At 52.3% G+C, this 27117-nt stretch overlaps 9 protein-coding genes across 9 annotated transcripts; 5 read left to right on the top strand and 4 right to left on the bottom strand.

The window, feature by feature from the left end:
- Window positions 1-2699: 2699 nt before the first annotated feature.
- On the bottom strand, window positions 2700-6159 carry Z517_02666 (uncharacterized protein; the record flags this gene model as incomplete). Its single annotated transcript, XM_013431775.1, has 6 exons — window positions 2700-2776; window positions 2827-5300; window positions 5348-5576; window positions 5625-5718; window positions 5772-5926; window positions 5976-6159. 6 exons carry the CDS (start codon window positions 6157-6159, stop codon window positions 2700-2702), a joined length of 3213 nt encoding a protein of 1070 aa, XP_013287229.1.
- Window positions 6160-8775: 2616 nt separating this feature from the next.
- Z517_02665 (uncharacterized protein) lies at window positions 8776-9369 on the bottom strand (the record flags this gene model as incomplete). The annotated part of the gene is made up of 1 exon (XM_013431774.1): window positions 8776-9369. The coding sequence occupies one exon, from the start codon at window positions 9367-9369 to the stop codon at window positions 8776-8778; it is 594 nt and encodes a 197-aa protein (XP_013287228.1).
- A 1816-nt stretch (window positions 9370-11185) lies between these two features.
- Window positions 11186-11413, top strand: Z517_02664 (uncharacterized protein; the record flags this gene model as incomplete). Its single annotated transcript, XM_013431773.1, has 1 exon — window positions 11186-11413. One exon carries the CDS (start codon window positions 11186-11188, stop codon window positions 11411-11413), a length of 228 nt encoding a protein of 75 aa, XP_013287227.1.
- A 473-nt stretch (window positions 11414-11886) lies between these two features.
- On the top strand, window positions 11887-14418 carry Z517_02663 (uncharacterized protein; the record flags this gene model as incomplete). The annotated part of the gene is made up of 1 exon (XM_013431772.1): window positions 11887-14418. One exon carries the CDS (start codon window positions 11887-11889, stop codon window positions 14416-14418), a length of 2532 nt encoding a protein of 843 aa, XP_013287226.1.
- A 673-nt stretch (window positions 14419-15091) lies between these two features.
- On the bottom strand, window positions 15092-16474 carry Z517_02662 (uncharacterized protein; the record flags this gene model as incomplete). The annotated part of the gene is made up of 1 exon (XM_013431771.1): window positions 15092-16474. One exon carries the CDS (start codon window positions 16472-16474, stop codon window positions 15092-15094), a length of 1383 nt encoding a protein of 460 aa, XP_013287225.1.
- Window positions 16475-16955: 481 nt separating this feature from the next.
- On the top strand, window positions 16956-17795 carry Z517_02661 (uncharacterized protein; the record flags this gene model as incomplete). Its single annotated transcript, XM_013431770.1, has 1 exon — window positions 16956-17795. The coding sequence occupies one exon, from the start codon at window positions 16956-16958 to the stop codon at window positions 17793-17795; it is 840 nt and encodes a 279-aa protein (XP_013287224.1).
- A 1641-nt stretch (window positions 17796-19436) lies between these two features.
- On the top strand, window positions 19437-20381 carry Z517_02660 (uncharacterized protein; the record flags this gene model as incomplete). Its single annotated transcript, XM_013431769.1, has 2 exons — window positions 19437-20040; window positions 20104-20381. 2 exons carry the CDS (start codon window positions 19437-19439, stop codon window positions 20379-20381), a joined length of 882 nt encoding a protein of 293 aa, XP_013287223.1.
- Window positions 20382-20757: 376 nt separating this feature from the next.
- On the top strand, window positions 20758-21216 carry Z517_02659 (uncharacterized protein; the record flags this gene model as incomplete). Its single annotated transcript, XM_013431768.1, has 1 exon — window positions 20758-21216. One exon carries the CDS (start codon window positions 20758-20760, stop codon window positions 21214-21216), a length of 459 nt encoding a protein of 152 aa, XP_013287222.1.
- A 4027-nt stretch (window positions 21217-25243) lies between these two features.
- Window positions 25244-26889, bottom strand: Z517_02658 (uncharacterized protein; the record flags this gene model as incomplete). The annotated part of the gene is made up of 4 exons (XM_013431767.1): window positions 25244-26196; window positions 26246-26329; window positions 26393-26494; window positions 26553-26889. 4 exons carry the CDS (start codon window positions 26887-26889, stop codon window positions 25244-25246), a joined length of 1476 nt encoding a protein of 491 aa, XP_013287221.1.
- Between the last annotated feature and the right edge of the window lie 228 nt (window positions 26890-27117).

The raw sequence follows: 27117 nt of genomic DNA, 5'->3' as shown, positions 1-27117 counted from the left end.
TGAAGCGTGGATGTGCACGGTGGGTAATGGATGCTAAAGATAGAATAGAAGAAAGAAGGGTCGAAATAATCAGGCGAGGGAGAAGTTGGGCAAAGTAAGTAGTGCAGGCTGCAGACGCAAGGTGCGAAAGGGTGCAGCTGCAGCCGAAGCCCGTTGGAGGTTTGCCGACCATCCCCTCGAGTTTGGGTTGAGGGGCGGCCAGGCGGCGTGTGTGGGAGGAGGGGGCAATAGCTACAACGCCTACCACTGGCGGCTCTCCGTGACAGGTTTTCCTAACTGGAGGTCCCTGTAACAAAGGTGACCAACCTGCCTAGCTAGGCAAGACCCTCCGCACCCTAGGCAAAGAAAATCTGGGAATGGGCAAGCCTAGTGGAAAACCAAGAAATCCCCGAAACTCAAGCGGCGACGAGCCTCGCCGGCTCAGTTGCTTGATTATTACGAGGGACTCCGCTTGATTACCCTTGGGGGTGCTTATAGGGAGGCTGAGGGTCGCTGAGGATCACCGCGGAACCCAGGTCGCCAGGTATCTGCGCAGTAGACATGGCCACCGAGAAAGGTGCGTTGCTGAGTGATGGGCAATGGCCGGGCCAGAACATGCTCTTTGTCGTCATATGAGTCCCTTGGTACCTATCCGTATGTACCCTGCTGTACTCGGTATCTTGTACATACCTATGTAAGTACACTAGGTCCCTTTGTATCGAGGTGTACCTTGTACCGAGTACAGGAAATCTCTAAAGTCATTTTGATATCTACTGTTCTCTCTATCCCACGTCAAGCTCTGTACGTCCCCGTCTCGCACAAACATTCATTTTTCAATCCCATTGTTCTCCCTCTTTGGCCATGGTACGAATATCAATATCACTCTTCCGGCGCCGGCGGCATCTTTCGTCTCGACTTCGACTGCTCCGGGTGCCGATGGGACGGACGTCTCATGATTGGGAAGAGAGGGAGATGAGTGGAAATCAGCAATAAGCGCCCTGCACCATCAGGGCTAGAGTGATCGCCTCTCCGCAGCAGACAAGCAGGAATGTGGTAAGTGGTAAGCCCAACCAACTCCCCACCACATCGGCCCTAGTGTTTCAAGTCTTTCGGGCTCCTTTAGCCCATTTCATCTGCGGCTCTTAGGTGACTTGGCATGTCGCGAGGGCGACAGCGATTGGATCGCTTGAAATGCTAGCTCTACTATTTTTAGCAGCCAACGCGAGCACTAACAGTTCCTCAGCTGCATGTTATCCTGGCGCCATGCTCAACAAGAGGGTCAATCCATGCATTGTCGTTTTGCACGGCCGTCGATCATGTACCAGTACGAGTACACAGTTCCCTACGTCGTACGATCACCTGGTTGCATCCCAGTAAACTCATCTGAATATGCCCGCCGCAATTCAGATCCAGTTGTCGATGTGGCCCACCTGAGGGAAATTCGGGTGCTCGAAACCATTGTAGATCGACAAATAGATGGCAAGAGAGGTAGACACGGCCGAGCCTTGCCAGCGCTAGGGCGAGGCTGAACTCATAGTCAAATCACATGCATTTCGCGCATGCAAACCCGTCCTGGATACTCGCGTATCTCAGGCATAAATATCCACTATGGATTCCTCGCCGAGCAGGATCAGGGATTCAATGAGTAATCGGTTTACAAGATGCACGTCGTGTATACCCTCCTAGATAGGGAAATAGGATGCCTTCAACAATCATGCATACCAGACTCCTTTCTCACCTGACAATGGCCGAGCGGACTTGCTCGACCTCGGAGTTTATTGCCGCACTTGTATATTAATGACCCCCCTCCCCCCTGGCTTTGGCTTACATTTCAAGAACTATATCTTTGGCCCCGGGGCCCCAACATGTCGGCTCCTCAAGCTTCCGTTCAGGAAGCTTCGCCTCATCCTCCAGTCAGAAATAGTCAGAATCAAGCCGACCTGTACAAACCATTTGTTCTTTGAACACGCCCTAACCCGCTAGCACGGGGAGACAGCACATAGTTCAGGATTCCAAAGATGTCTGAACGTGGTCGGTTATTGTCCAGACCGCCCTCCGATACATGTACTTGGAGGTTGTGAGTCGAAATAGTATCTGGCTCCATAACCTGTTCTCGATGATTCAAGGGTACCATGTCATCTATAGCTTCCGCTCTGACTTGCGCCTCCACTGTCCACACTCTGGTCACCCACTCCTCTCTCTCGCTCTCTCTCTCTCTCCCTCTCCCCTGATGGTCCCAACTGTCCTCAATCCCCCAAACGTACCTTCACCACAGGAACCCAAGAAAAGCTTTCACCCCGTGTCTAGGCCCTCAAGCGCAAACCAACATCAAAGGGTTATTAGTTTTCCCACCTCATTTGCCCACAACCAACACAGTTAACAAGGGGGAACAAAAAAAAAGGGATGGAAAGGGTGTATTATTATGGTGCTGTCCCGCAGCTCAGGTGGATCATGTTGCCAAACGCTCACACAAATGAGAAAGAAAAGGAGAGAAAGATAGTCATCGGCGTGGAATAACGCGGAGGTGGTATCTTGGACACACATAAGCTGCAACCCCCAAAATTCAACACATGTAAACGCCTTGCTGTCTTTTCTGCGCAAAAATTGATCGCAATCGCGTGCAAAAAGGGAACTGTCGTCGGATGTGACTGCACTATGTGCTGCCCGATGTGTAGATGCTGTATGTTTACTGCTGCTTAATCTTCATTTTGTGGCTGGATTTATCGGCGGTTGCTGTCCATATTTCCAGTCAATTCAGCCACTCGGGCCTTGATTCGTGCAACCCGTGATTCAATTGCTATTGCATCGTTAGTCTCGACCCCTGAACGACTGTGCTCCAGAACTTACTCTCTTCCCCACTGGTTTCCCCATCGTCCGTTCGTGTTTCTGTACGACTCCGCGAGGTCTGCTCCTCCGATTGTCTCGCTGCTCTCTCGGCTGCGTTTCGCCGAATCTGAGCCCATCGGTCACCAGGACTGACCTGTTGCGTAAGGGCTGGTCCGTCTTCCTCCTCTACCGAGCTCTCCGTCTGCTGGAACGATCGGCCGGAATGGAGGCTGATCGGCGCATGAGGAGGTTCCTCGATAGGTGTCAAAAACTCTTCTCTGGGAGGTGTATCCACAGGTACGAAGGCTGGCTGATCAACGAGCGGCCCTTGATCAAACGTTGAGAACTCACGATCAGCATGCTCGCGTTCGTTCGTGTCTACTCGAGAGAGCTGATCATATTCTTCGTCGCGGCGAGTCCGCGGCGGTGCAACAACTTGATCGAACACCTCCGGTTCCCTGGACAGTTCTGGGGTCGCTTCTCTTTGTATCGACGCCGCCGTCATCTTCGGCGTCTCTGGAGCTTCATGGACTACAGGTGCTGGAGACTGGGAAGCTTTAACAGTTGCAAGGCGTTGGAAGTGACCAGGACTTAAGGGTGGGGATTCTGGGGCTGCTGCCTGGAGCGCAGGTTTGCCCTCCAGGGCACGTCTGGCTGCAGCAACGGCGGGATCTTCATCCACGTTGACTGGTGACTCAGGTGGTTCTGGGACTCTTGATTCCCGTGACTTGGATCGCTTGGTTCCAAACAGACGTCGGATGCCGCTAGTTTTCTGTACAGGAGGCGGCCCAGTCGGAGTCTTTCCCCTCGGTTTTTTCTGCTCAGGCGAACGACGTTGCTGATCCAGAGATTTTCTCAATTTAGCTGGTTGATGCTTGGGAGGCTCTACGATTTCTGGCGGAGCTGGTGGCAGAGGCACTTCTGCCGCCTCTGTCAATGTTGGGGTTTGGACTGGGATCGTTGATTCGGCAGGAATTGGAGCAGGCTCTATGACAATCGGTGTCCCAGCTGGAGGCTCAGCAGACTGAGACCTTTCGACAAGAGCCGGGCGCGACACTTTCTCGGCCGGTGCTGGTGGGAGGTCCTTATTCTTGCTGACCACAGACAGCGTCGATGTCGACCTGCTAATTCCTAAGCCGTTTTGAGGCAAGTTCAACAGTTCACGGGAGCCTTTTCCGGCCAGTGAGTCACCCAGGTACTTAGCCCGGATGGCCTTCTTGTCATACTGACTTGCCCATTGCAAGGCTGGTGAAGCCTCGTCCTTGATCAATGGACCCAGTGTGAAGATGCTGTTGGTCTTGGACGCTACAATGGGCTCCTGCATACGTCCACGACGAGTTGCCAGAACGGCTTGCTCCTCCTTCTGTTCAGCCTCTTTTCTCCTAGATAGCTCGGCCGCTGCTTTCTGGATCTTAGCCTGTTGATCTGGCGCTAACGTGGCTCTGTTGTTGGTGGAGAATTGGGCTTCGGGTGAAAGAGGGCTCTTTTTTGAACCCGACCCTCGTCGAGTTAGCCGGCCACGTTTGGTTGTGAATCCCAGGAACGTCTTCTTCTTCTCGGCGATGTACGCTCCGGCCGCAGGTTCTGGTGCAGCACCTTTGACCTGCTCTTCCATCACCATCCATTTGTCATCCGGGAAAATGGTTTCGACCAGGGCGCATCGACCGAACACAGCTTTTCTCGAGGTTGGCTCTTCTGAAGCAAGACTACTGATCCAGACCCACCAGAAGGAATCATCCACATTGACCTTGGTGATGCTGGCCAACTCGCCCGGATCGAGGTTCAGCTGCGTATCGAGGTTCCTCCGGTGCGACTGCGAGCTCTGCCCTCTAGGCGCAATCGTATTGATAGGTGGGAGGATCTTGTCGGGCGGGAGCAGGATAGGGGCGGGAGCTTTGTTACCGTGTTCGTCGGCAAATCCGGAGGACAGAAAATCAGCCCATGAGGGAGTTGTTGGCCGGGCGAGATCTTGAAAACCTCCTTCCCGGACTGAGGCATGCATGGGTCGCTTCGAGACGACTCTAGGACCAAGCAGTCCGTCATCCTCTTCTTCTTCATCCTCGAGGGAACTGCCAAAGCCGATATCTTCAAATCGTGACCATGACGGGTCTGTCAGGCTGGTGGATGTCTTTGCATTCGAGACCTGGGATTGATTTGCCGAAGAGATCGCTTTGAGGACGCGACGACATTCGTCAGTAAGAGCCTGAACAGGGTCGTCATAACTGGCAAATTGCTGTAGACCTCGGTCATCGTCTCGATATTCAAAGTTCTTGGCCCGCCGCAATAAAGCGTATGGAGTTGGCGAGACAACATCGACGATCATCACGACCTTTGTGGTATCGTTCGACAACAGAGCATGCTTTGGAGGGTAGGTGGTCGAGTCAAGGAGTTGCTGTAGTGACCTTGGAAGGCTCAGGATCCCGCTCGCTTTTCCTGCACCAGGGGACATGGATCGCAGATAGGCGAAGAAGAGATGAGATGTTGCATCAGCAGCACTGTCAAAGTTAGACACGAGGCACAGCAGTAATTCAGGACATCGTACGTTGACCATGATTGATATCCAGACTCGAACCCTTTTCCAGCATCATAGTGTTCAAATGCCCACCAGCCGGCATATCTTGAAACTTTGTGGCCACCCAGCCCGTTAGCCTTGCCATGTGCTGCCAACGAAGCGAGGAGGTCAAAAAAGTCTTGAATGATTTGAAGCCGAGCAGGCGACTCAACGCCGATTGGAATGAATGTACTGAATGCGTCGCGCGCAAAGCCGGAGTCTGGATTTGTCAGTCTTGGGTGACACGACGATTGGGAATATGTCTGACCTTTTTCTCCGACTCTGAATGCTTCATAAACTTCCCATGTTACAACACCGCCGGGCAAACGTGCCCAGCACCATTTCATCACGCTTATTAGAACCTACACGACCGTCAGCAGGGTTCAGATAAACCTATATCGCCCTTGTGCCATACCATGACTTCCGTCATACGAAGTTCCGTTTCCAAAAAGGAGCCCCGCAAGGGATCTCGATCGTGAGGTGGCAGAAAGAAATTGCGAACAAAGGTTCTCGCGGCAGATGGATCGGATGATGGACGAAACGGTAGCAGTAAGAAGGGAACATCGAGAGCTACACTAGAGTAAGCATCAACACGCTCGTAGAAACCGTGGCGACTGACCCCTCGACTTCAACTCGGCCGTGCATAAATGCAGAAGTTCAGACACCTCGTCAGGGTCGACCCTCGTGCGCGCCCATGCATCCGACCACTGAGGCTTCTTGTGTGAATCTCCGTTTGCGACTGGCGCCGCGGTCCTTTTGCCCTGGCCATCCTTGCTTTTAAAGACCTTCGAGAAGAATGGCATGGTACCAAACTTTCAAAGATGGTGGAAAGTAAGTTCGTGGTCCTTTTGCATCTGTTCAACAACCGACGAGTGATCGCTGAGCGGCGGATTGAGTATTCGTACAAAGTGATAAATGCGCAGGATGTTGGTGAGTAAGTAAGAAGGAAAGACCGTAGGGCGAAAGGTGGACAGAAAGGTGACGACGAATTAACAAGGTAAGTGGTGATGCTTCGCAGTCAGGCAAGGTGCATATGCAGGACTGAAGATGCGTAATTTCAGGGGTTTACCGGCATTGGACGAATCGGTGAGCCGAAAACTTCGAGGCACTTGGGCGGTTCAATAATTTGAAATCCAACAGAGCAAGCGAACGTGAGAAAGCGGGAAAAAAAAGGGGAGAAGATGAGTTGTTGTCGTTGCTGCGTTGTCCGGCGACCTGGCGGGCTTGATGGTGTTGGTGGTCAACAATGAATCGAAAAGATTGGGTACAAGTGCAAAAAGATGGACGAAGACTGGCTATAGCCTAGAACAGGCCGCAGTATCCCGTGGTCTCTGGTGGGATGACTGACAGCCTTTTTCTTCTTTTGTGGGCGAAAACGAGAAGCGAAACAAAAAGGTGAGAGGGTTGTGATAACGTCGAGGATAGGAGGAACGGCTCGAAGCCTCACTCCTGGGGAGCGCGACGTGTCGAGCCGTGACTTGAAAAGCGGTTTTGGGAAGCCAGAATCTGGTCTAGTTGGGTTTGGGCTTTCGTTGGTGGCGCCCAAAATTCAGGGACCACCCATTGCCATCCACCGCCCATCGGGAGCCAATTGCTACCTGGATTGCCCAAACGGTCGTCGGAACTTTTAGGCTGTGGATGGCGGTGGGGGTTTTCACAGGCTTACCTGGGTGACCTCAAACTTGGGCTTTGCTGTCCCTCCAGCCAAACACCAATGAGAGCCACTCCGTCCTGCGACTGATCCACGCCGCAGGTCCCAGTCTCCCAAACCTTGGATTCTAGCTCAGCGCCCAGCCCGCTTGTTCAGGTTAGGATCGTAAGCTATGTCTCGATTCCGCCAGTCCCCATTTGCTTGAATTGGGGGGAAGCACTTGCCCGTGGCTGCCCGTGTCACCTCGTGAGTCTCGAGTCAAGCGGGTAAGAAACTGCACCTCCTATCAGATCAGTGCCACGCGAGACATGAAGAAGTCGATCAAGGCCACGCAAGCAGCCAAGCCCAACCTGTACAAGACCACATGGTGCATGAGATTTTTGAAGATGGCCTACCAAGTGAGTGTATGTGGGCAACATATTGACACTTTTTTCTTCTCTGGCATCACACAACCCAGTCTACCTCGTACTCCTGGGGGTAAAAGCAATGCAAGTGAGTACCGATGCTGCAAGCCACAATAGGTGCCGTCACATTTGACTTCGGTGCAGGGGCCCGTTAAATGTTAGAGTAACACGCTCGTGCCAGGCAGGCAGGATAGCGACTGCATAGTCACTCTGGTGGGGGCTTTGATGATCGTTTAAGATTGACTGGATACTCTCCTTGTCGCAGATTAGTCCGAGATTTACCATGTCTCCAACCAGTCTCGATCACTTTAGGGGAAATCTCACGCTGGCTGGCGGAGTCATGCTCCAACTTCTTATATACTCCGACATCCTCATGGGTTCATGCATCCGCCCTGGATTTGTGTCTCCTTGCTTCAATTAGAATATCCAAGAAGTCTTACAATCGGGCCTGGTTTTGTATGCTGCCGGCTAATTGCATAGGACCTGTTCACCCTAATCTCTCCTTTTGATGCTCGTACGCCTGGTTGTGACAAGAAATGTTCCTTTCCAACTGTTGGCTGGGCTGAATCGCAGCCTCGCCGCCGATGCGCCATTCCGCAAATGGACTCACATGCATGACTGACTGACTGTGACTACTGACTTCCCGAGCACAGTGACCTCGTCCACGCACCGTCAAGTCATGACGTAACTAATGAAACAACCGGTGCCACAAAAGAAACACGCCGCATGTAACTTTAGAACGGTGCTTGCCTCAGGAGATGAGCAGAGGTACAACGGGGATGTTGCTGTCCTGATTTCAACCGCTCCGAACTTCTTTCCTAGCTGCGAAAACCACATCAAATATTTTGTTCCAAGATGATGCTTCAAAAGTCATAACGATATGATTTAGTCAGCAGCATATCAAGATCACCATAAATGGTAATTTGAAGGATGTGATCAACATGGCTGCCGACGACCTTGAAGCATCAGGACTACAGCTCTGGAGAAACCATCGGTGGTGGGGGTTAAGCTGAACCATTTTGTTCCCGGGTCAGATGTGGCACTGCCGCCCTCATTGCGACTTCCAACCCGCCGAGCATATGTCCCATTTCCCGAGGCCGACCAAGTGGGTAGCGGAAGGAAGATCGTCGAGACCTTGGTCCGCCCAAGTATGATGAGGAAGATATTGCGCATATGAGGATTGTCCCGGGCGGAGGGGAAGGCCAAGCGCGACCCCGACTACAAAGGCTTTCTGTAGTCTGAGAAATTAGGGCCACGATGCGAAGAGGTTGTGCTGTCCGCGGCTATCACAGACAAAAGGATCTTCTCATTGCTGCTAGATCTGGAGCCAGCAGAATTTGCCCCGGACCCACGATCGACCCATTTCATGCGTCTGGTGGAAAGATGAAATCTTTCACAATCGTAGAACCCGCGTATTCTGGATTGAGCATGACACAGTTGAGGAAATACGCCAATCCTTCGCGTCTTTTCTCGAGGAATTTAGGCCGGAACTTGTAAATGGCGCTCTTGGGAGGAAGAGGCGGAAGCGACGACCTGGTTGACTGAGGATAGGCTTTGACCAACTTGGCTCGAAGCTCATCGAACTCGGAATATCGCTTTCGAATTGTCATGGGGCCTCCATCAAGCGTCTGAACATTAACATTGTATACCACGTAGGCGCCCACTCCGGTAGGATTCCCTTGGACGATAACATATTCATCAATAGAGATTGATTTTGCCCAGAGCGCCGCCCTGCTAGGTTCTCGGGATAAGGTATGATCCTCGAGAGAGATGGGGGGAGGTCGAATGATGGTCAGCTCATCAGAGGATGGCTCTCTATTAGGTTGCCAGTAGGGTGGAGGGGTAGACGAGCCTTGAAGCCAGTCGCCAGACGGTTCAGCGCCGGGCGCAGCTACGGATTCTCGTTTCGGTTGATCTGAAACCAATGTGGCGATTGGGACGGAACGAGAGTTCTCCATGCATGTGCGCAGTCGCAGACCCGATCTACGGTGTTTCCAAAGGGGGACACTGCCGGAGAGTTTTTAGTGTGGCTAGGTGTGGTCAATGATCTGGACAGAGATCCCCCGCCTCCAGGAAGGATTTGTGTGATGCAAGTAAGGTGACGAACTCTGCAAATGTTTCAGAGCAAAAAATGAAGGATTGAAAAAAAGGTTGCAAAAGCCCGAAAAACCCGCAGCTAGAAAGATGGCACCAATGCAGGTGACTGTATTGAGCAAAGCGCCAGGTGAGGCGCCATTCTTTGATGTTGTCCACTAGCTATCTTGGGGTACAGCAAGGGAATAATACGAGTCGGAAGGAAAGTGGAATGGCCAAGAGCAGCATTGATCTGAGTGTTGATCTCTTTATTTCCCGTGGAAGTTGATCAAAATGACAAACACTGGCACCTCGATGATACAATTAGCGGAAGGATAGATGGGATTTACTACCAAATACCAATACCGAAGACGGAGTCCTCTAGAAGGTTGGTATCTGGGTAGCCACCGCCGAGAGCGCATCAACGAACGCCTCTCTGGAACTCTGGACTTGGGCCAAGGGCACCAAATGCACCAAGGGCAAACAAGGGTGTGGAGATCATGCGCGTTCTATCATCTTAAGAGGTGAGTCTAACCTCCAAGTAGAAGCACCTACAGAGGCCACTGGGGTCGCTAGTTATAGGGCTCTTGGGTGTCATTGGCGCTGGAACTGCGCGCCGTGGAGCCCCCGGAATTCGGGCTCCAGCTACTATTGGGCATCATGCACCTTTGCCCTCGACAAAGTGTTTGACAACTCCGCAAAACACCACGGACTTTCTGTCAACGCCTGAGACAAGTCAACCTCCTTCTGCACGTATGTGTGCCACAGTCATGCACTTGAGACTTTTGTTGCTGGGGCACATACTACAGAGAAGATCCCTGTGATGGGCTAGAATCTCTTAGCCTCTGGAGAACGATGCTGGGGACATTCTCAGTGGCGGGAAGTGAGCCTGCCCCCCAACCCGACCAAGTGGCTTCAACACCAACCCAAACCGGTGATGGTGATGGTTGGATAGTGGCATACCACTCTCGCCAGAACCCTTGCCTCCTCCGCCCTTTTTTATGGGCATGTCTGCTGCTCGCTACTACTACTGCTGTTTCTGCTGCTCGCTCTCTTCACTTCTTCCTTCAAGTAACAAACCTCATTTTCTCTCGTTCTTCAAGGTAACCAACAATATTTTTCTGCTGCATTCATTATCTCTTCCACTTTCTTTCCCACGTCCTCCAGCACCTAATAACAACCAAACTCGCCTTGATACGGTGATTCTTTTGCCAGAGATTCAAAAGCAGCTCTCTTAATCAATATGCAATACTTCCTTGTCACCGCTGCCCTTGCTGCTCTGGCCCGGTTGGCCATCACACAGACCATTGACCCCAACTCAGTACCTCTATCAACAAGACGTGAGTCTTTGGTCTCACTGCCACTTGAATGTTGCTGATGGTCGTGTGAACAGAATCGTGGTGCAACTCACAGATAGCTCAATGTCCTCTGATTTGTCTGCAAGAGGCCGACAATTCTGCAGCCACCTACGACAATTCCTGTGACCCTGTTGCCCTCACTTATTCTTGCATATGCTCCAACGGACTCTCTCCCAACGCCTCCGAATACTCCCAAACCCTCCCCTATTATATCTGCACAGAGTACAACACCCAATGTCAACAGGCTTGCGGTACCGACAATAGCTGTGCAGCAGCATGCGTACAAAATCATCCGTGTGGAGCACTCAACCCAACAAGAGTAAATACAAGCACAATCACAACAATGCCTTCCACCACAACAGCCGTGGGGTTTGCGGCTTCTACTGCCTCTGACGGGGTTGTATACACTGGCTTTGGAGGTGGCTCGTCTGCTACAACAACTGCTGCTTCAGATGGAAACAGCGGATCTGGTAGCTCTGCTGCATCAAGGCTGGTGGTCGACATTGGACAGGTCTATGGTCTTGGTGTCGTTGCAGCTGGCATCTTTGTCGGCTTCAGCTGCATGCTCTGATACATCTTCAAAGAAAGAGACTTTTACGCTAGTGAAGGTTGGAAAACGATCTGCCTGGATACCCGGACCCAGGCCGGTGCAGTCGGAAATTTTGGTCGAAAAGTCAGTTGTGAAGCATTTTTGGCAGAGGCGCTGGTATGGATGCTTTTTAATGGCATTGACGGCATTAGCGCCACCCTTCGGGGAAAGCAAGAGCGTTGTAAGGAAAGAGAGGGCATCATGGGCATACCTCGAACAATCTAATATTAATCATGATTGAAGACTCGGGTTAGTGTATTTGTATCGTCGTAAGATTTTGTCCTCTGTTGCCCCGTCAACCGCGCCAGACTGCCGAAGTTTTGCCGGCATTTGGCGTTTGTAGCTTCAATCCACAACTGCGGCGCGTCTTCGCAGCCAAATAAAGTCCTTCGAACAATAGTGTCATCGACCATGAGCACACCCAACAATATCAATACGCAACGATAGTGCTCTTTATGGCTGCCTATATCTCACCATCTCCAGCGTTACTGGTTTCCTCGTCCAGCAATTCTCGTCGACCGCAACGACCTGCAACGCGACCCTTAACAGCCCGTGCTCATCAAGGTCCAACTGTAGCACCCTATGCTAAGCAACAATTCGACCAAAGTATTACGGGAGACAGCTCGGACGATGAAGATCTTGCGCCCATTAAACTAAGCGCTGAGGCGCAAGCTATTTTAGGTGAAGACAATGAGCAATTGGGAGCCGAGAAGGAGAACGTACAACCAGATCGACACAATGTGAAGTCGTCTGGCGCAGGTTACTCTAGGAGAAGAAGCAGAGGAACGCCACTGGAAATTTTGAGATCCTCAAGTCCACCTCATCACAGAGACGGCAGTCCTGCCCCTCGAAACATTCCTGTTAGCTCCGCGTCTCGCCCTGTGCAGCCCGGAGTCTTGGGAAGAGATGGATCGTTCATGTACAAAATCCATGACAAGTCGTCAGCAGGTGATCGTGCTGTACGCCACATTTCAGAAACGCCGGCACCTAGAGTCCGGCGTATCCGTATCAGTGATGCCAGGCGGCTATCGAGATCTCCTCCATCAGGTGAGGCGGACAAGGGCGAACAAGTCGAGCAGGCTCCCGAAACTTCAAAAAGGTCAATCAGCCCAAGATCTAGCGTCATTCGCGGACACTTCGATGAGCAGAATGCTGCCGTCCCGTCGACAATCAGCCGATCTCGAAAACCGGACGAAAATGGTGCTCAAAGTACCATGCGAGTTCGACGAATCGGAGGCGCGTTACTGAACAGACCTGTAAGAAGAGGCATGGTGCGTCGTCCCAGCGAAGACGAGGATGTTCATATGGAAGGCCAAGATCAACCACGCCCTGATACTCCTGAGATGGAAATGGGTCGACGAGCCAAAGAGCCCGAGTTACAAGATTTTCCCGACGATTTGCTTGCGCTGAGGGCAAGTCCTGAAGGGCCAGCTGAACATTCCCTACGAAGCCCTTCTCCCAAAAAGATAGAGCCCGTTGTATCACGAGTTACTTCGCCGTCCCAACCGGGATCGACTCACCAAGCCAACCCTACACCTGCTGTGCGTCATTCTCACTCCTTGTCCAGATCATCAAGCTCCCAGAAAAGACCTGTTTTCAAAATCCCACCTTTGCCAGCCCTTCCGTTGACGGAAGACCAGGAGAATGAGCCTCCTCCAACCTTTCGAAGGAGCAAACCATCGGCGGCAATCTTGGATTTTCAAGAAGACGGTGCTCCACTGGAGAAAAAACAGGTTGCTCCTGGGTCAGGGCACGCTTCTCCATCTCGTCAGCCTCTCGCTCCACGGTCTAATAACACACCTCACAGACCTGCACCAGCCCCACCGCCAAAAATGTCGATTCTTGATGCAGCGACGTCGAATGCGGGTTCTCGCAACAAGAAATCCGTCCACTACGTGCTGAACGGAAAGACCTATCGGCGGCTCGATTGCATAGGCAGGGGTGGTTCGTCAAGAGTTTTCCGCATCATGGCAGAGAATTACAAGATTTTCGCCCTCAAACGGGTGAATCTCGAGGAAGCCGACATGGCTGCAATCGTAGGCTACAAGGGCGAAATTGACCTCTTGAAAAAACTCGAAAACGTGGATCGTGTTATCAGACTTTACGACTACGAGATCAACGAAGAAAAAGGGGTGCTCAGTGTCATGATGGAGCTGGGCGAGACCGACTTTAACAAAATGCTGAATGAGCAACTGAAGACCGAGAATGCCAAACTGGATATTACTTTCACCAGGCACTATTGGAAAGAAATGCTGGAATGCGTCCAGGCGGTGCACGATTACGACATTGTTCATTCAGACCTTAAGCCCGCCAACTTCCTTCTCGTCAAGGGTCAACTCAAGTTGATTGATTTTGGCATTGCTAATGCTATCCAAGAAAACACAGTCAACGTGCATCGAGAAAATCAAATCGGCACGCCTAATTATATGTCCCCAGAATCCCTGGTTTGTCATACGCCCGCTGCGGGTTCACAGCAACCCCCGGGCACGAAACTACTCAAACTCGGCAAGCCCAGTGATGTTTGGAGTCTGGGTTGTATCCTTTATCAAATGACCTACGGCCAGCCCCCGTTCGCCCATATCCAGAAGCAGTTCGAGCGCATCATGTCCATCCCCAACCCGAAGGTCGAGATTTCATTCCCGTCCACAGGGATTGGTGGGTCTGTGGTTCCCTTTGGGCTGATCAAGACCCTGAAACGGTGCCTCACGCGCGAACAATCTCTGAGGCCCACGATCAAGGAGCTCTTATCTGAAACAGACCCGTTCTTGAACCCTGTCGCCATTTCCCCGGAGATGTTGGGCAGGGTGATCGGGAATGTCGTGGGCTATTGTCGACGAAGAGAGGAGGCGTTGAAAGCCAAGGGCGAGATTGTGTGCAAAGAAGGAGAGGAAGTCAGTTGTCTGCCGAGTGACCAGGAGATGGTTGGCTGGCCTGGAGCGTTTTATGAGAAGTTGCGGCAGGCGAATTTGGAGGGAACAGCATGGTAGTAGTTTGTATTGAATGATAATGCAGGGGCAGGGGGCATGATGAGTTGATACAAGAGGCAGTGTTGGATATTTGGCCGCATTGATCGTGGTCAAGGGTTCTGGCAGCTTTGGGAATTCGACTGGTTATACTGTTTGGGATGGATTCCTGAGGACGTTTGAAACTTTTGAACTTTGACTATTGAGTTTCTGAGGCTCGAAAAGCTCCATCCTTTCTCACTCCTGTTCTTGCCGCCGTTTTTCTCTGTGCTTGTCTCCGGTCATGCTGTGAAGAGTCTGGTCTGGGATATGCTGGGCACAGCACCCCTTTCCGCGCCGAAAACTGACGAGATATGGCTGTTTAGTCTGGTCTCCAGAATCCCTGCCCTGCCATCTGTCGTCTGGAGATGTACATGTTTATTGGCGAGGGACATTTTCCCAACTTGTCGGCGAGGTAGGTATGCACACCTCGAACGCTAATATACACATACGGAGAAGTAAAGAAATTTCAGAAGTCAAAACGGCGCGAAGCCGTTTTGGAGGTTATTCATTCTGTCTTTTTAGGGGGTTTTCAGTATTTCTGATATCAAAACCTAGAAGACTCCTAAGCTGAACGTCGTTTGGTTTGAATATTCCATACCACCGAAATTTCCGGGGGGGGGGGGGGGGGAGAAATGTGTGCTCATAAACAAGCACCTCAAGCGTCCGGAATCTCGATCTGACTGCTCCGCCTGGCCAACATGACGGACGCGCCGTGATCGAAGCTCCATTTCCGCCGCCTCGCGTTGGCCAGCCGGTAATTCCTCTGCGTGATGCCCATGACTTCGAGGATCGCACTCGCGACGTGGCCCGCAAAGGCTTCGTCGTTGATGTGCAAGTCGTGCTTCTCCACCTCGATCTCGGTGGCCTCGAGGCCCTCTTGGATCGTGTCGAAGAGCGCCTTGTCGGCCTCTTCGTCGAAGAACGGCTGGTTGGCCGCGTCCAGCATGCTTATGCCCTTCTCCGGAATCAGGACACGGATGGTCCCCGGGTTGGTGGCATTGGCGGATAGTTTGTCGACGATAAATTGGCCAATCTTTCTGTTCTCGTCCGGTGTCGTCCTCATCAGCGTGACGGCCGGGTTGTGCACGAACAATTGCCGGTCCTTGTATCTCTCCGGCACGGTGTCCTTGGGCCCAAAGTTGACCATGTCGCAGGCTCCGACGGAGACGATCATGGGAAGACCCTTCTTGGCTGCAATCTCGAGCCGGTCGGGCCCTGCAGTCAAGACGCCGCCAAAGAGCTCATCGGGGATTTCTGTGGTGGTCAGATCAACCACGGCGTCAATCTGCCCTTCCGCAATGAGACGCTCCATGGCGCGGCCGCCGGAGCCAGTTGCGTGGAAGACGTAGATCTCATAGTCGGAAGCGTCGTGGGGCGCCGAGGTGAGGATGTGACGCACCGCGTCGACGCAAGGCGTGGTATTGCCAAACATAGTGATGGCGATACGCTTACCTTTGGCGGTAACGGCAGACGCGTCGACAAGGGATTTGGCATACGATACTGTCATGGCGGAGATGGCAGCAGCGGCATTAGACAAAATGCGCTTGAGGATGGAATTCACTCCTGCAATGTCTACAACACTGTACATCATGGTAATGTCGGTTTCCTCGACGTAGTGCTTGATGTCACCGCTTGCCATGGTCGACACCATGAGCTTGGGGAATCCGACGGGACATGCGAGGCGCATCAAGGCCGTTGCGAGCGACGAACCACTGCTCCCGCCTGCAGAGACAATGCCTTGAACAGCCGATCTCGAGACCAGGTCTTTGGCCACCGGCGTGCATATTTCGATGGCCTTGTCGATGTACTCGCCGCGAGAGAGCTCTTTCAAGGTGGAGCTATGCTGTTCAAGAGGAGAAATGACCTCGCCTGACGCGAGACTGTCCAACGGCGCCCTCAGTTTGGCTGGTATGCTGTGACTAACATTGAGGATCTTGGTGCTGCACGTCCCTTCGGCAAGGATTTGCTCTCTGAGGAAGAGTATTTCGTCAAGTTTGGTGTCAGGTGTACCGACGATGAGGACGGTAGGCTTCACCATGATGGAAGTATACGGAGGAGGCGCTCAGTGTGTCGTCTTTTATAGGCGCAGGAGGGACTTGAGAGGAGTAGAAGCTATCCACCGAGAGACATGATAAGAGGCTTGGGACCGAAGAAGCTTCTGCGAGAGCTGCGAGGTTGTTTTTTGAACAAGAGGCTGCTTGCTCGTAGTACATACATTTACTGGCAATCTCCATCCAATACATGGTCGACATGCCTTCGCCCCTCGTTGCGGGCTTCGGATACCATCACCACCTGCGCCATCATTCGCCAAAAATCCCCGCTTCATCCCCACCGCCTCCGCACGATTGAGATGGTTGGACACAGACCACGACTCTGACTATTATGACGTTGTACGTACGTGTACGTGTACGACGACGAGGACGAACTCGTCCGTATGATCGACCCAAGGAGGCTAACCCCCCACAAGTTGATGAGAGCAAGTTGAACTGATTACAACCAGAATATCAATCACTTCAACCATGGCACCTCCTTCCTCGCGAGCCGAAGTCCTCTCCCATCTCAGGAACCAGATCAAGAATGGCAGGCCAATAGTTGGAGCAGGGGCAGGCATAGGGTTATCGGCCAAGTTCATCGAGGCAGGCGGCGGTGATCTGATCATCATCTACAACTCAGGTCGCTTTCGAATGGCCGGGAGGGGTTCGCTTGCTGGCCTCATGCCGTACGGAGATGCCAACGCCGTCGTCGTCGACATGGCAAGGGAGGTTCTCCCAGTCGTCAACAAAACCGGAGTTCTTGCTGGTGTCTGCGCGTCGGACCCATTTCGCATAATCCCCTCATTCCTTCAAGAACTGAAAAACATGGGATTCTGCGGTGTCCAGAACTTCCCCACCGTCGGTCTCATTGACGGCAGCTTCCGAGCGAATCTCGAGGAAACAGGGATGGGTTTCGACAAGGAGGTCGCCATGATTGCAGAAGCCCGCAAACTTGACCTCCTGACCACGCCATATGCCTTTAATGTCAAAGAAGCTGAGCAAATGACTCAGGCCGGTGCAGACGTGTTGGTGTGCCACATGGGTTTGACGACCTCGGGAAGCATAGGCGCAAAAACTGGGAAGACTCTGGACGAATGTGTCGAGCTGATTCAGGAGATGAGAGATGCTGCGACCAAAATCAACCCCGACATCATCATCCTCTGTCACGGCGGGCCCATCGCTGAACCCAAGGATGCTGGTTATGTGCTCAGTCGTGTCAAGGGAATTCACGGCTTCTATGGTGCAAGTAGCATGGAGAGATTGCCAGTGGAAATCGCCATCACGAACACGACCAAGGAATTCAAAAGTTTGGAGATGAGACAGTAATACAACAGGGGTTTGTATCTCGTTCAGAATCTGGCCCGGCATCAGCCCTGCAACAGCGGCAGCCAGTACGTGAACATCAGAGAAATAATTCGTCGCATAGGTGCAGGGAGCATCCTGGTCTGACCAACGACATTCTGATCTTCACCAAATTGTCTAATAATAACCCAGGTCGCATTACCCTTGCGCGCATGTTTCCCAACATTCAAAATCCTTGACTCGCGTGACTACTGCTCCTTTGTTCACCTTACCTACTTGTATATACTGCTACTCACAAAACTTGCGATAAGATAACGAGCCTGGCTACTAGGCGGGCAGATGATGTGGTCCGCCAGCTCGCACCGTCCGGGGTGGTACCCAAAAATTGAGAAGAGACAGGAGTGGAGGCTTGAGCCTCTCGGAAGGTACAGCAGGGGCCAAGCTGCAATCAGCCTTGTGCCAAGTGCAGAGCTTTGAGGCTGGGATGGAGAAGCAAAGCATCACCATTTTCCTCTTGACCAAGACCAATTACCTTCTGGACGAAGCCTCTTAGTAGTACTTTCTAGTCCAGGTGCTGTAGGCAGGTACAATTTCACTTATATAATAGCCTCAGGACCCCTGAAACTAGCGCCACTATCGCAGCAAAAGTTCGCTTATCAGACCATCTTTGTCCGATAGAGTACCAAGAAACGTTGTCCAACAAGCAAATATGGCCCACCGCAGTCAACGCTCCGTAAATTGGACATGCTACCTACCCACATCGTTCTCTATACTAGAACTCGGAACTCATACCCGATAGCCGGCGCTGAGAATCCTCGAGCAGAAAGCCCCGCGCTCGTGCTATGCCGCTACCTCTGCCTCACCAGCTCGAGGCTTGAATTTCGAGGCAGCAAAATGCTTCAATCGACAAATTCCACGGATCAATCATTTACATATCCAGCGTGGTAACCCAATTATCGTGGATAAATTCCGCCCGATTGCCAAGAGTTGTGCCAAGAAACCTTCTCCCTGTCATTTCCCTTCCCGCCTTCAACTACCTCGTACAAGTACCTCATTTCCTACTCGCGCTATGAATTGTGACAACGGTTCGTGCGCCTATAGAGAGGCCAGCGGCGATCGTCCTTTCAAATTTTAATGCCGTCTTTTCGTTGGCTCTTTACAATGGCTCTTTACAGGGTACCGGCACCATACTCTGAGAGACTACCTACCAGACAGCTGTTTTCTTCGGATTTATCCTTTCAGTGCCCAGCCAGACAAGGCTACTTGGCCCCTAATCACTCTTGGTGACAAGGAATTACCTTTTTCCCTGCAAGCGAATCGCTTTGCACGTGGTATGCTCTTTTGTATAGCCCGTTGCTCTTCCAAGAACGTTGGTGTGAACTTTGAGCATGCTTCAACGAGGCAGATGAAAATTCGGACCAGGTCACCCCCCCTCCTGCCAAACGGACGTATCCGTATTCGGGTTTCTACGAGTGGTTGGGGCGGTATCTACGTGGTAAGAGGTACTCAGTAGAGCGACTAGGTATATTTCATGGAACAGCCACCACCTTCCATGGAACTAAAGTACATTTCTCTTCCAAACCAAGTTTTGGGTGCTTTTTTGTCGCTCTCTACATTCCAGTCGCTCTTTCAAGTCACTCGTTTCGTTGTTTCTAAAACTTCACCATGCTCTTCACCAAAACCCTCGCTTTCTCTTCACTCATACTCTTGGCTGCTGCCCAAGGGGATGCCGTCTTCAAAGGTCTGCCCGACGACGGTCGGACGAGGACGCCAACCTCAACGAGCAAGCTCATGTCGCGGCGCGATCTGAATAAACGCTGCACAGGAACCTGTGAGGAATGCTTCGGCGGTGGTTATACTCTCTGTCCAGGGAGTGCAATCTACTGCTATCTGCCTGGAGATGATACATATGGGCTGGATTCGTGCGACCTCGACAGCTCCGATGACGGGTTATCTACGACTAATACTGCCACCGCACCGGCATCGACCTCAACCAGCCTGAGTGGCCTCGACGATATCTGTTACCAGACCGGTGCGACTTGTGCGTCATGCTTTGGCTCCAGTTATCTCGAGTGCCCGGATGGATATCACTGCTACGATCCGTCGGATCCTTTGTACGATACCTGCCCAGAGGAGAGCACAAGCTCTGGTGGTGGCGGCAGCAGCAGCAGCAGCACCTGCGCCGAAATCTACGGAGAGGGAAATATCCCTTGCGGATCAGATTCATGCTATAACCCGGACGACGGCGAGTCTTGCTGCGCGGGAGGATGTAAGTTGCTGCCCTCGAGATAGTCTTTGTCTTTATGGGGTGCTAACGTTTGGCCTCTATCAGACTACTGTGAAGATGGATACACTTGCTCTAGCACGCTCGGGAAATGCAGTTACGTCGGTAGCAGCTCGTCCTTTGGCACGACGACATCCGACCTCGTCTTTACGACGCCTACCAGCGCCTTGTTCTCCAGCACTCGGAGCACTATTGCGACTACGACCAGCACCGATACTTCGCTAGAAACGGGTGTCAGTCAATTCTCCGAGTCCAACGGTGCAAGTGGTTTCGGGGCCGCTAAGGGTCTCTTGATTGCTGCTGGTGTCGGTGTATTGGTGCTGTAGGACGATGCACGATCTTCCCGTGGAAGGATTAGTGGCGACAAGGTTGGACACAAATCAACGGCCTGACAAACTTGTAATTGAATGAGTCTATTTTGAGATATTTATGAGGGGTTAAATGAGTAAATCAACACATTTGTGAGGATTCTGGAGTGCCATCTGTCTATCGTCTAAGAGTGTCTGTCGTGATGCAAGTCAAAATCCTTCTGTGCCGCCTCGTATCTGTGACTTCCCTCGGATTATCTGTTTTTCCGAAATGGCTGCGCTACTGGATCAGTCACTAAAGTTCATTTTCCCATCTCAATCATGACCTGATTGTTCATCGCTTTCCGACCTGAGTCTTCTTATCTTCTTGCAGAGACTGCTTGCGGTACTCAACATGCCTCACGCTGCCCCCTCGCGCGTTGCGCCCACCGCAACATCCGACCTCGAAGCCGGCGCGGTCCTCAAACTCGGCGAGTTCCAGAACGAAGTCACGCTCAATCTCTCTGAAGCGCGCATCATCCTGCAAAAGACTCTCGCGACGCGGGCGGCTCGAGGCGGTGGCTACGAGGAGACCGAAGTCACTGCAAAGACACGCGACTACTTGGAGATCTTTGCAGTGTTTAAAGATTTGGCCGAGGCGCAACAGGTGGAAGGAATCATCAATTCGTACGGTGAAAACTTGGAGCGATTTGAAAAGTCTCAGTTGGGTAGCTTGGTGCCGACTTGCTCTGATGAAGCAAAGGCGCTGATTCCAAGCTTGGAGAAGAAGGTCGAAGATGGCATCGTATCAGAGGAGGAGTTGGAGGGTATCTGTAGGGAACTGCAGCGGTTGAAGAGACAGGCTCAGCTTTGATTCTACCTGATATTTGAGGGATTACACCAACTTCAAGGTATTACTCGACGGCTCAATCAATCTGCAGGGCCAGCTCACATGACTACTGCATCGCCGCAGTCACCGCTGGCAGGGTTGTACGAATGACGACGCACAGCAATCCCAAAAGCGCAAACGACAACGCTGCACCATAAACACACACGCAAATTCAGGTTCTCCCAGAGATGCTGACGACGCATGAAAGAAATGTTGGCAGAGTCATACCAATATTGCGCCATGAGTCGAGCGATACGTGGCAGCTGCGGTCTCACGCTGGCCGCCACAGCGACCTGTCTCGGGGATTTCACAGGATACCTGGGCTTTGGAGGATTTGCTATTCTCGAAACACAAATTGTCTGAGCTATTCCCACCAACGCAGAGATCACAGTCGGACAATCGGTGGAGACTTCCAGGTGTGCCCAAACGCTCCGGCTCACCATACTTGGACGATGCGTTTGGATAGGAAACAAAGGAGCGCTATCGCGTGCTGCAGTGAAGAGGAGCAATGGTCAATGGCCGTGAAGTCTTTACTGAGCAATACCCAACATTTCTCCTGTGTTTCCTCCAACTCATCGTGTTCTTATATTAAATCACCTTGTCCGTCTCTCGCCATCCAGCAACTCCGACTTCACCCAGCTTCGTTGAAACTTCCCAGACGCAAATATCTATAGCGCGGTGACATCTAAAATTACGGATTCAATCTTCATCGGTGGCTTCGAGTAGCTTCATGGAACCCCTCGCATCTCGGTTCTCGATGAGCTTTTATCGATCGTCCGAAGGTTCGCAATCAGATACAGAATCTATGTCTGCAACTGCAAATCACCCAAGCTGCACGTCCCTGACCTCTGTCTCTGCAACAACTCAAGCGGCTGGGACACCACTGACGCCACCTCTGTCTCTGAAGACGAAGAGTTCGCAGTCCTCGATATCCACCTACAGTTCTGAATCTTCCTGGAAATCGCTGTCGACAATCCACCCAGGCTGGAATGAACCTCCTAGGCTGTTTCGCTTGAGCGACTCGTTACCCTCGAGATGTTCAAGACATGATCCACCCTCGAACCCCCCCTTACGTGACACACCAAAAGCTGAACGCAGCTTGAGGACCTCAATCTCTTCCGACTCGTTGTGGCGGTCACGGTCTAGCATGCGTGCTTCCTGGAACGAGCCTTACAGACCACCTCAACCACTCCCGTCCTCCAGTGCGATTCACTCGGCACCTGCCAGGCAGGCATCGCGACAGGAGGGTGAATGGGAGCCGCTCATCCCTCCAACGTCAGTAACGCTGTTGACATTCGACGATTCTTGGCTCTGTTGGAACCCATACCCGATATGTGAGCGGTTGGCAATCGTGACCACCACGTGGATCGAATCGTGTTTTGAGGTCGCCGGGTCAAGAGGACAGACTACCCCTCCATCCTTGCATTTCGATGCACGAGACGAGAAGAAATGAGAAACGTTACAGATTGATTGTTCGATCGGGTCATTTTTTTCCCTTTTGAATTCTCGTCCCCTTGTCTGTCGCAAGTACCCAAAATCCTTCCAGAAACTGATATTCAGTGCCTTTCTCTCCCTCTCTCCCTCTATCTTTGTCCTGGTGTTTTCTCGTCCGCATTTGTTTGACTGTCCCTGTGGCCACCTCCTCTCTCTCCCCTCTCTCGTAACCCAGCCTTTCGTTTGCTTGCCACCCACTGTCACGGCTGCCCTCTTGTTGGAAGTCACCTACAAATACACCCAACCTCTTATGTTCCAGACTTTTTGTCACTGTGACCAGTGATCTCTCACCAGATGTGTCGAGGTGTCGGTATGTCGATACGTCGACGTGTGACGATTGCCCGTGGTGACGGCAGGACAGTCCATTCTGGTCTGGTTGAATCCTGTTGGTGATATGATCTGTGATACGTCTGATATGGATGCCCAGCGGCGAGTTCTACTTAAAAATGACCTCTTGCTGTCTTTCCTTTCGCCATGTTTTCTCGACTGCCCGACTTGTCGCTTCGTCCAGACAATTGAGACACTTGCATACAACGTGCCCGAAACCACACAGGATAGCCAGGGATTTATCCATCTATCAAGCAGACTGAAAGATCGAGCGACCAACTTTTGACTGGAACTAAAGGGAGGAGAGTACCCCTGATACTGTACTGAGAGGCAAAGCCGGACGAAGAAGGAGACGCAACGATCAGCGGTATCAAGATGCGCATCCCACTCAGCTCACGGGTAAGTATATGAGGTCTCAAGTTCCTCTGTTCGCGAGATCTGCTTTACTTTGCCTCGCTCTGCCTCGCCTCGCTCTGCTTTGCATTGCTCTACAAGACCCAACATCTAACCACCACTGAACTGACAACTGGATGAAAAAGCAAACAACCTACACCAGAACCACGGTCCATTTACCCCACGGACGCCGACACGTCCGCGAGGAGGAAGAAATCATAGTGCGCATGCGTGGTCGTCGTCCGCGGTCGCCGTCAAGGTCACCCTCACCTTTACGCCCGCCATCACGTCCGACGTCGCTCGCACTACTTCCGTCGCCGCGGTCGTCATCTCCTCCTCCTAGACCCATCCTGAGAGACACGAGATGCCCCCATACCTTTTACGAAGAGAACCCCCTGCGTCGGAGATCTTATGAGCGCGAGCGGACTCGGTCGCGGTCGCGGTTGCGGTCGACTGTCCGAATCCGACCCGTGGAGTCTGTCGCGCGTGAGCAACTTGGTCTTCCCCTTCGTCTTCGTCTTCACTCTCCGCCACGGCCACGAACCGGCCGAGGGCTATTTGGCGAGCAACCCGGGTTTCGGGGCGGGTATTCGCCGCCGCCGGTGAGGTTGGAGGGGGGGTTCTCCAGCAGGAGTAGGAGTATAAGCAGGAGAAGAAGTAGAAGTCGAAATAGGAGCCGGAGGAGAAGTCGGAGTCGAAGCAGGAGAAGAAGTACGAGCAGACGAAGGAGGAGCCGAGGCCATCACGACCATCGCTGCACCCACCACGCACGATCCCGATCCCGATCCCGCTCCAGATCGCGCTCACGATCCGAGTCTCACGACGCCAACAGGGCGTTCACCACTGCAGGCACGGCGCTCACGATCCGCGTCCGCGACCGCGACCGCGACTCCGACAGCGAGGTGAGAAGGATCCTGGACGTGAGTCGTCTACGAGGTCGAGCTTGAATTCACTATCGAGCACGAGCCGGATACGGTAGGGCTGTGCATGGGCACCATGGGGCAGACGATGCGGCGAGAGCGAACAGCGGTGACGACAGAGTAGGGGAGCAATTCACGATCAGTGGCACCTCGTACTACTACATGCGCAGTAATCGACACCTGATTTATACATATATTCACACACCTATACACCATCCCTTGCTTACCTACCAACATACATACTACATACGGGAGTTTGAGGAGAGGAGGAGATTCAGTCTTGATAATCTCAAACATCATCGTCCAGGTCTGCACCAAGTTGAGTCAGGTCAAGTCAGGTCAAGTAATCATATCACGACATCTCCTGCCACATTCTCGCTCATACCAGTTTTCTTTTTGCCAACTAGGCCTGAAAGATTTACATTACCCGTGCCCCAAGACCATCAACAGGTGTCTTCCTTCTCGACCATATACCCCAACTCATACAGTCTTGTAGGGAGTCAACCCGGCGGGTGGGCAGGGGGACAGGGCCTTCAGAATGAGGTTCATTCACTCGGCCGACAAAACCTGTCTGGCTTCTCTGCTCGAGGCGGCGCAGTTATTCGCTAGTCCAGGAATTCGAGTCTAGTGCAGCAGGGTTTCAAAGGCAATCCCAAAGAACCGGCAATGCAGACGAGTCCTCCTGCACCAATCAATCGAGCGAGACGACGATGGAGCAGGCGAGTAGTGAACGACTTGCAGCCTGCATTGGTGCTGGAGCTTCTCTCCGATGGTCGGCATACGGTTGGGATGTGGAGATGTGCAGAGCCAGAGGCGGACCATTGACGGGCCATGGAGGCCAGCCGCCGCAGTGAGTTGCTTTATCGACGGTCAATCCTTCAAGGCTGCGCGAACGCAACGCTGGCCGGTATGCGAAAGCTCGCGCAAAACATTTTCTTCTTCGGCGCAACAAGTCGGACAAACCGAACCTGCATATCCAGCTCTGGATCATCGAGCTTCACCGGAGCTCCGATATGCTGCGATATTCTTTCACAGATCTCTTGGATCTCTTCTTCTTCAGAGGCAAATTTCGTCTGAAACAAGTACAGGTGAATCAATGGCAAACCTCTCGAGGTGTGTGGTTTGAATTCGGCCTCTCGACCGTGATAGAGGCCGCGAAATGCATCTAAAAACTCAATGGCGCTGGCCGGCAGATTCATGACATAGTGAGCGAACGCATTCGGTTCTTTGAGAACTTTTGCTGCGGCATCAGCCTCTTTGCGACGTGCTTGCATCTCTTCTTTGGTTAATTTCCGCGAAATCTTCACCTTGGAGGGCAGTCGTGCTTCTCGTGGAGAGTGCTGTAAGTCTCTGGTTGCGGTGCGGATGAAAGCCCTGCCGTCCTCGCAGGACGCTGACACGAAGTCGCCGACCTTGTTAGACTTGATGGCGTCTTCGAGGCTTTGGTACGAGTCGGGATTGAGATCGTTCGCCCTGACAAAGACCTTGCGTTTACCTGCCGGCACAGCAAATGGCCCAACACCGGCCATAACGTCACAGACAGCCTCACCCTCCTTGAACTGCTCAAAGAGCCGGGAATGTTCAGTACCTAGTCGAGAGTTCCAGTACACTTTCCCAAAGTTGAACTTGAACTCGCAACCAGACTCGTGGACGGTAACATCGAGGTCGTCTGACCCAGCAATGACTTCATATGGAAATGTTCGAAAGACGGATTCGGTACCAACATCGAACGTCTTGTTGATGACGGTGGTGATGTTGGGATTCTTGTCCACCAAGATCTGCCCAATGATGTATTTGTAAGGCAGATATGCCTCGCGCAGGTTCACGTGAGCTTTGGTAAGTCAGTACGGGGCATCAAGAACGTAGGTAGGGAGACGTACCGACGTGACCAACCTGAGCAAAACCTGCAGGGGTTTCCTTTTCTTCCTCAGGGATCTCAGGCAGAACTGCCTCGAGAATATTATCTGGCGGGATGGGTTAGATTCCGAACATAACTCTGCAGAGGTCATTCCTGACCACTCACGTACGCATAGTCCAGTCGTCATATGTGAGTGTCAAATCGTAAGGTCGCAAGCTGGCCAGTCGTTCTTCCACCAGCCTCGAGATAGTCTGTGACCATGTTTTCGGCTCTACACAATCCGTCAACAAACTCCCTCCCACGAATCATGGAGCCGTGCTCCTACGCACCGTTGGCGTCAATCCCAGGCCTGAGCAGAAGACACTTCGCTCCCTGGCCGACCGAGTCGTCATCACGCAACGGCTTAATCGGACTGACTCGGAGCAAGTCCTGCGACTTTTCGAGTTCCCTTCTAATGGCCGTGATCTGTCGGACATCCGGGATCGTGGCGGCGGCCAGAGGCACGACTTTGCGGAAGAACGACTTGTCCAGCGTCTGCATGGACCGGTTGACGGGCGGCAGGAAAATTTTGGGCAGGTCTGCGGAGTTGAGGTTCATCCTTCTGATTGTGGCATTGGCGATTTCGGGTGGAGTGGTCGAGAGGAGTCGACGTAAGAGGCTTGCCATGCGATGCTCGCACTGGAAGCTCTTGGATTTCTCGTCAAGATGGTCGATGAACTGTATGGACGTGCCTAGCAAAGAGATGCTGGTTTCCTCTCATCTTGATGCCAAGGCACTAACCATAAAGGGGTATTACGGTCGAGCACAAGAGCCAATGGTGTATTTACGGACAAGCGATCACACACTTCTGCACCTCCTACGAAAGACAGAAGCCAAAGGACTTTGATCAAAAGC

This window comes from Fonsecaea pedrosoi (genome assembly GCF_000835455.1).
Source record: "Fonsecaea pedrosoi CBS 271.37 unplaced genomic scaffold supercont1.2, whole genome shotgun sequence".
NCBI lineage: Eukaryota > Fungi > Ascomycota > Eurotiomycetes > Chaetothyriales > Herpotrichiellaceae > Fonsecaea > Fonsecaea pedrosoi.
This window is presented reverse-complemented; position numbering and strand designations above follow the sequence as displayed.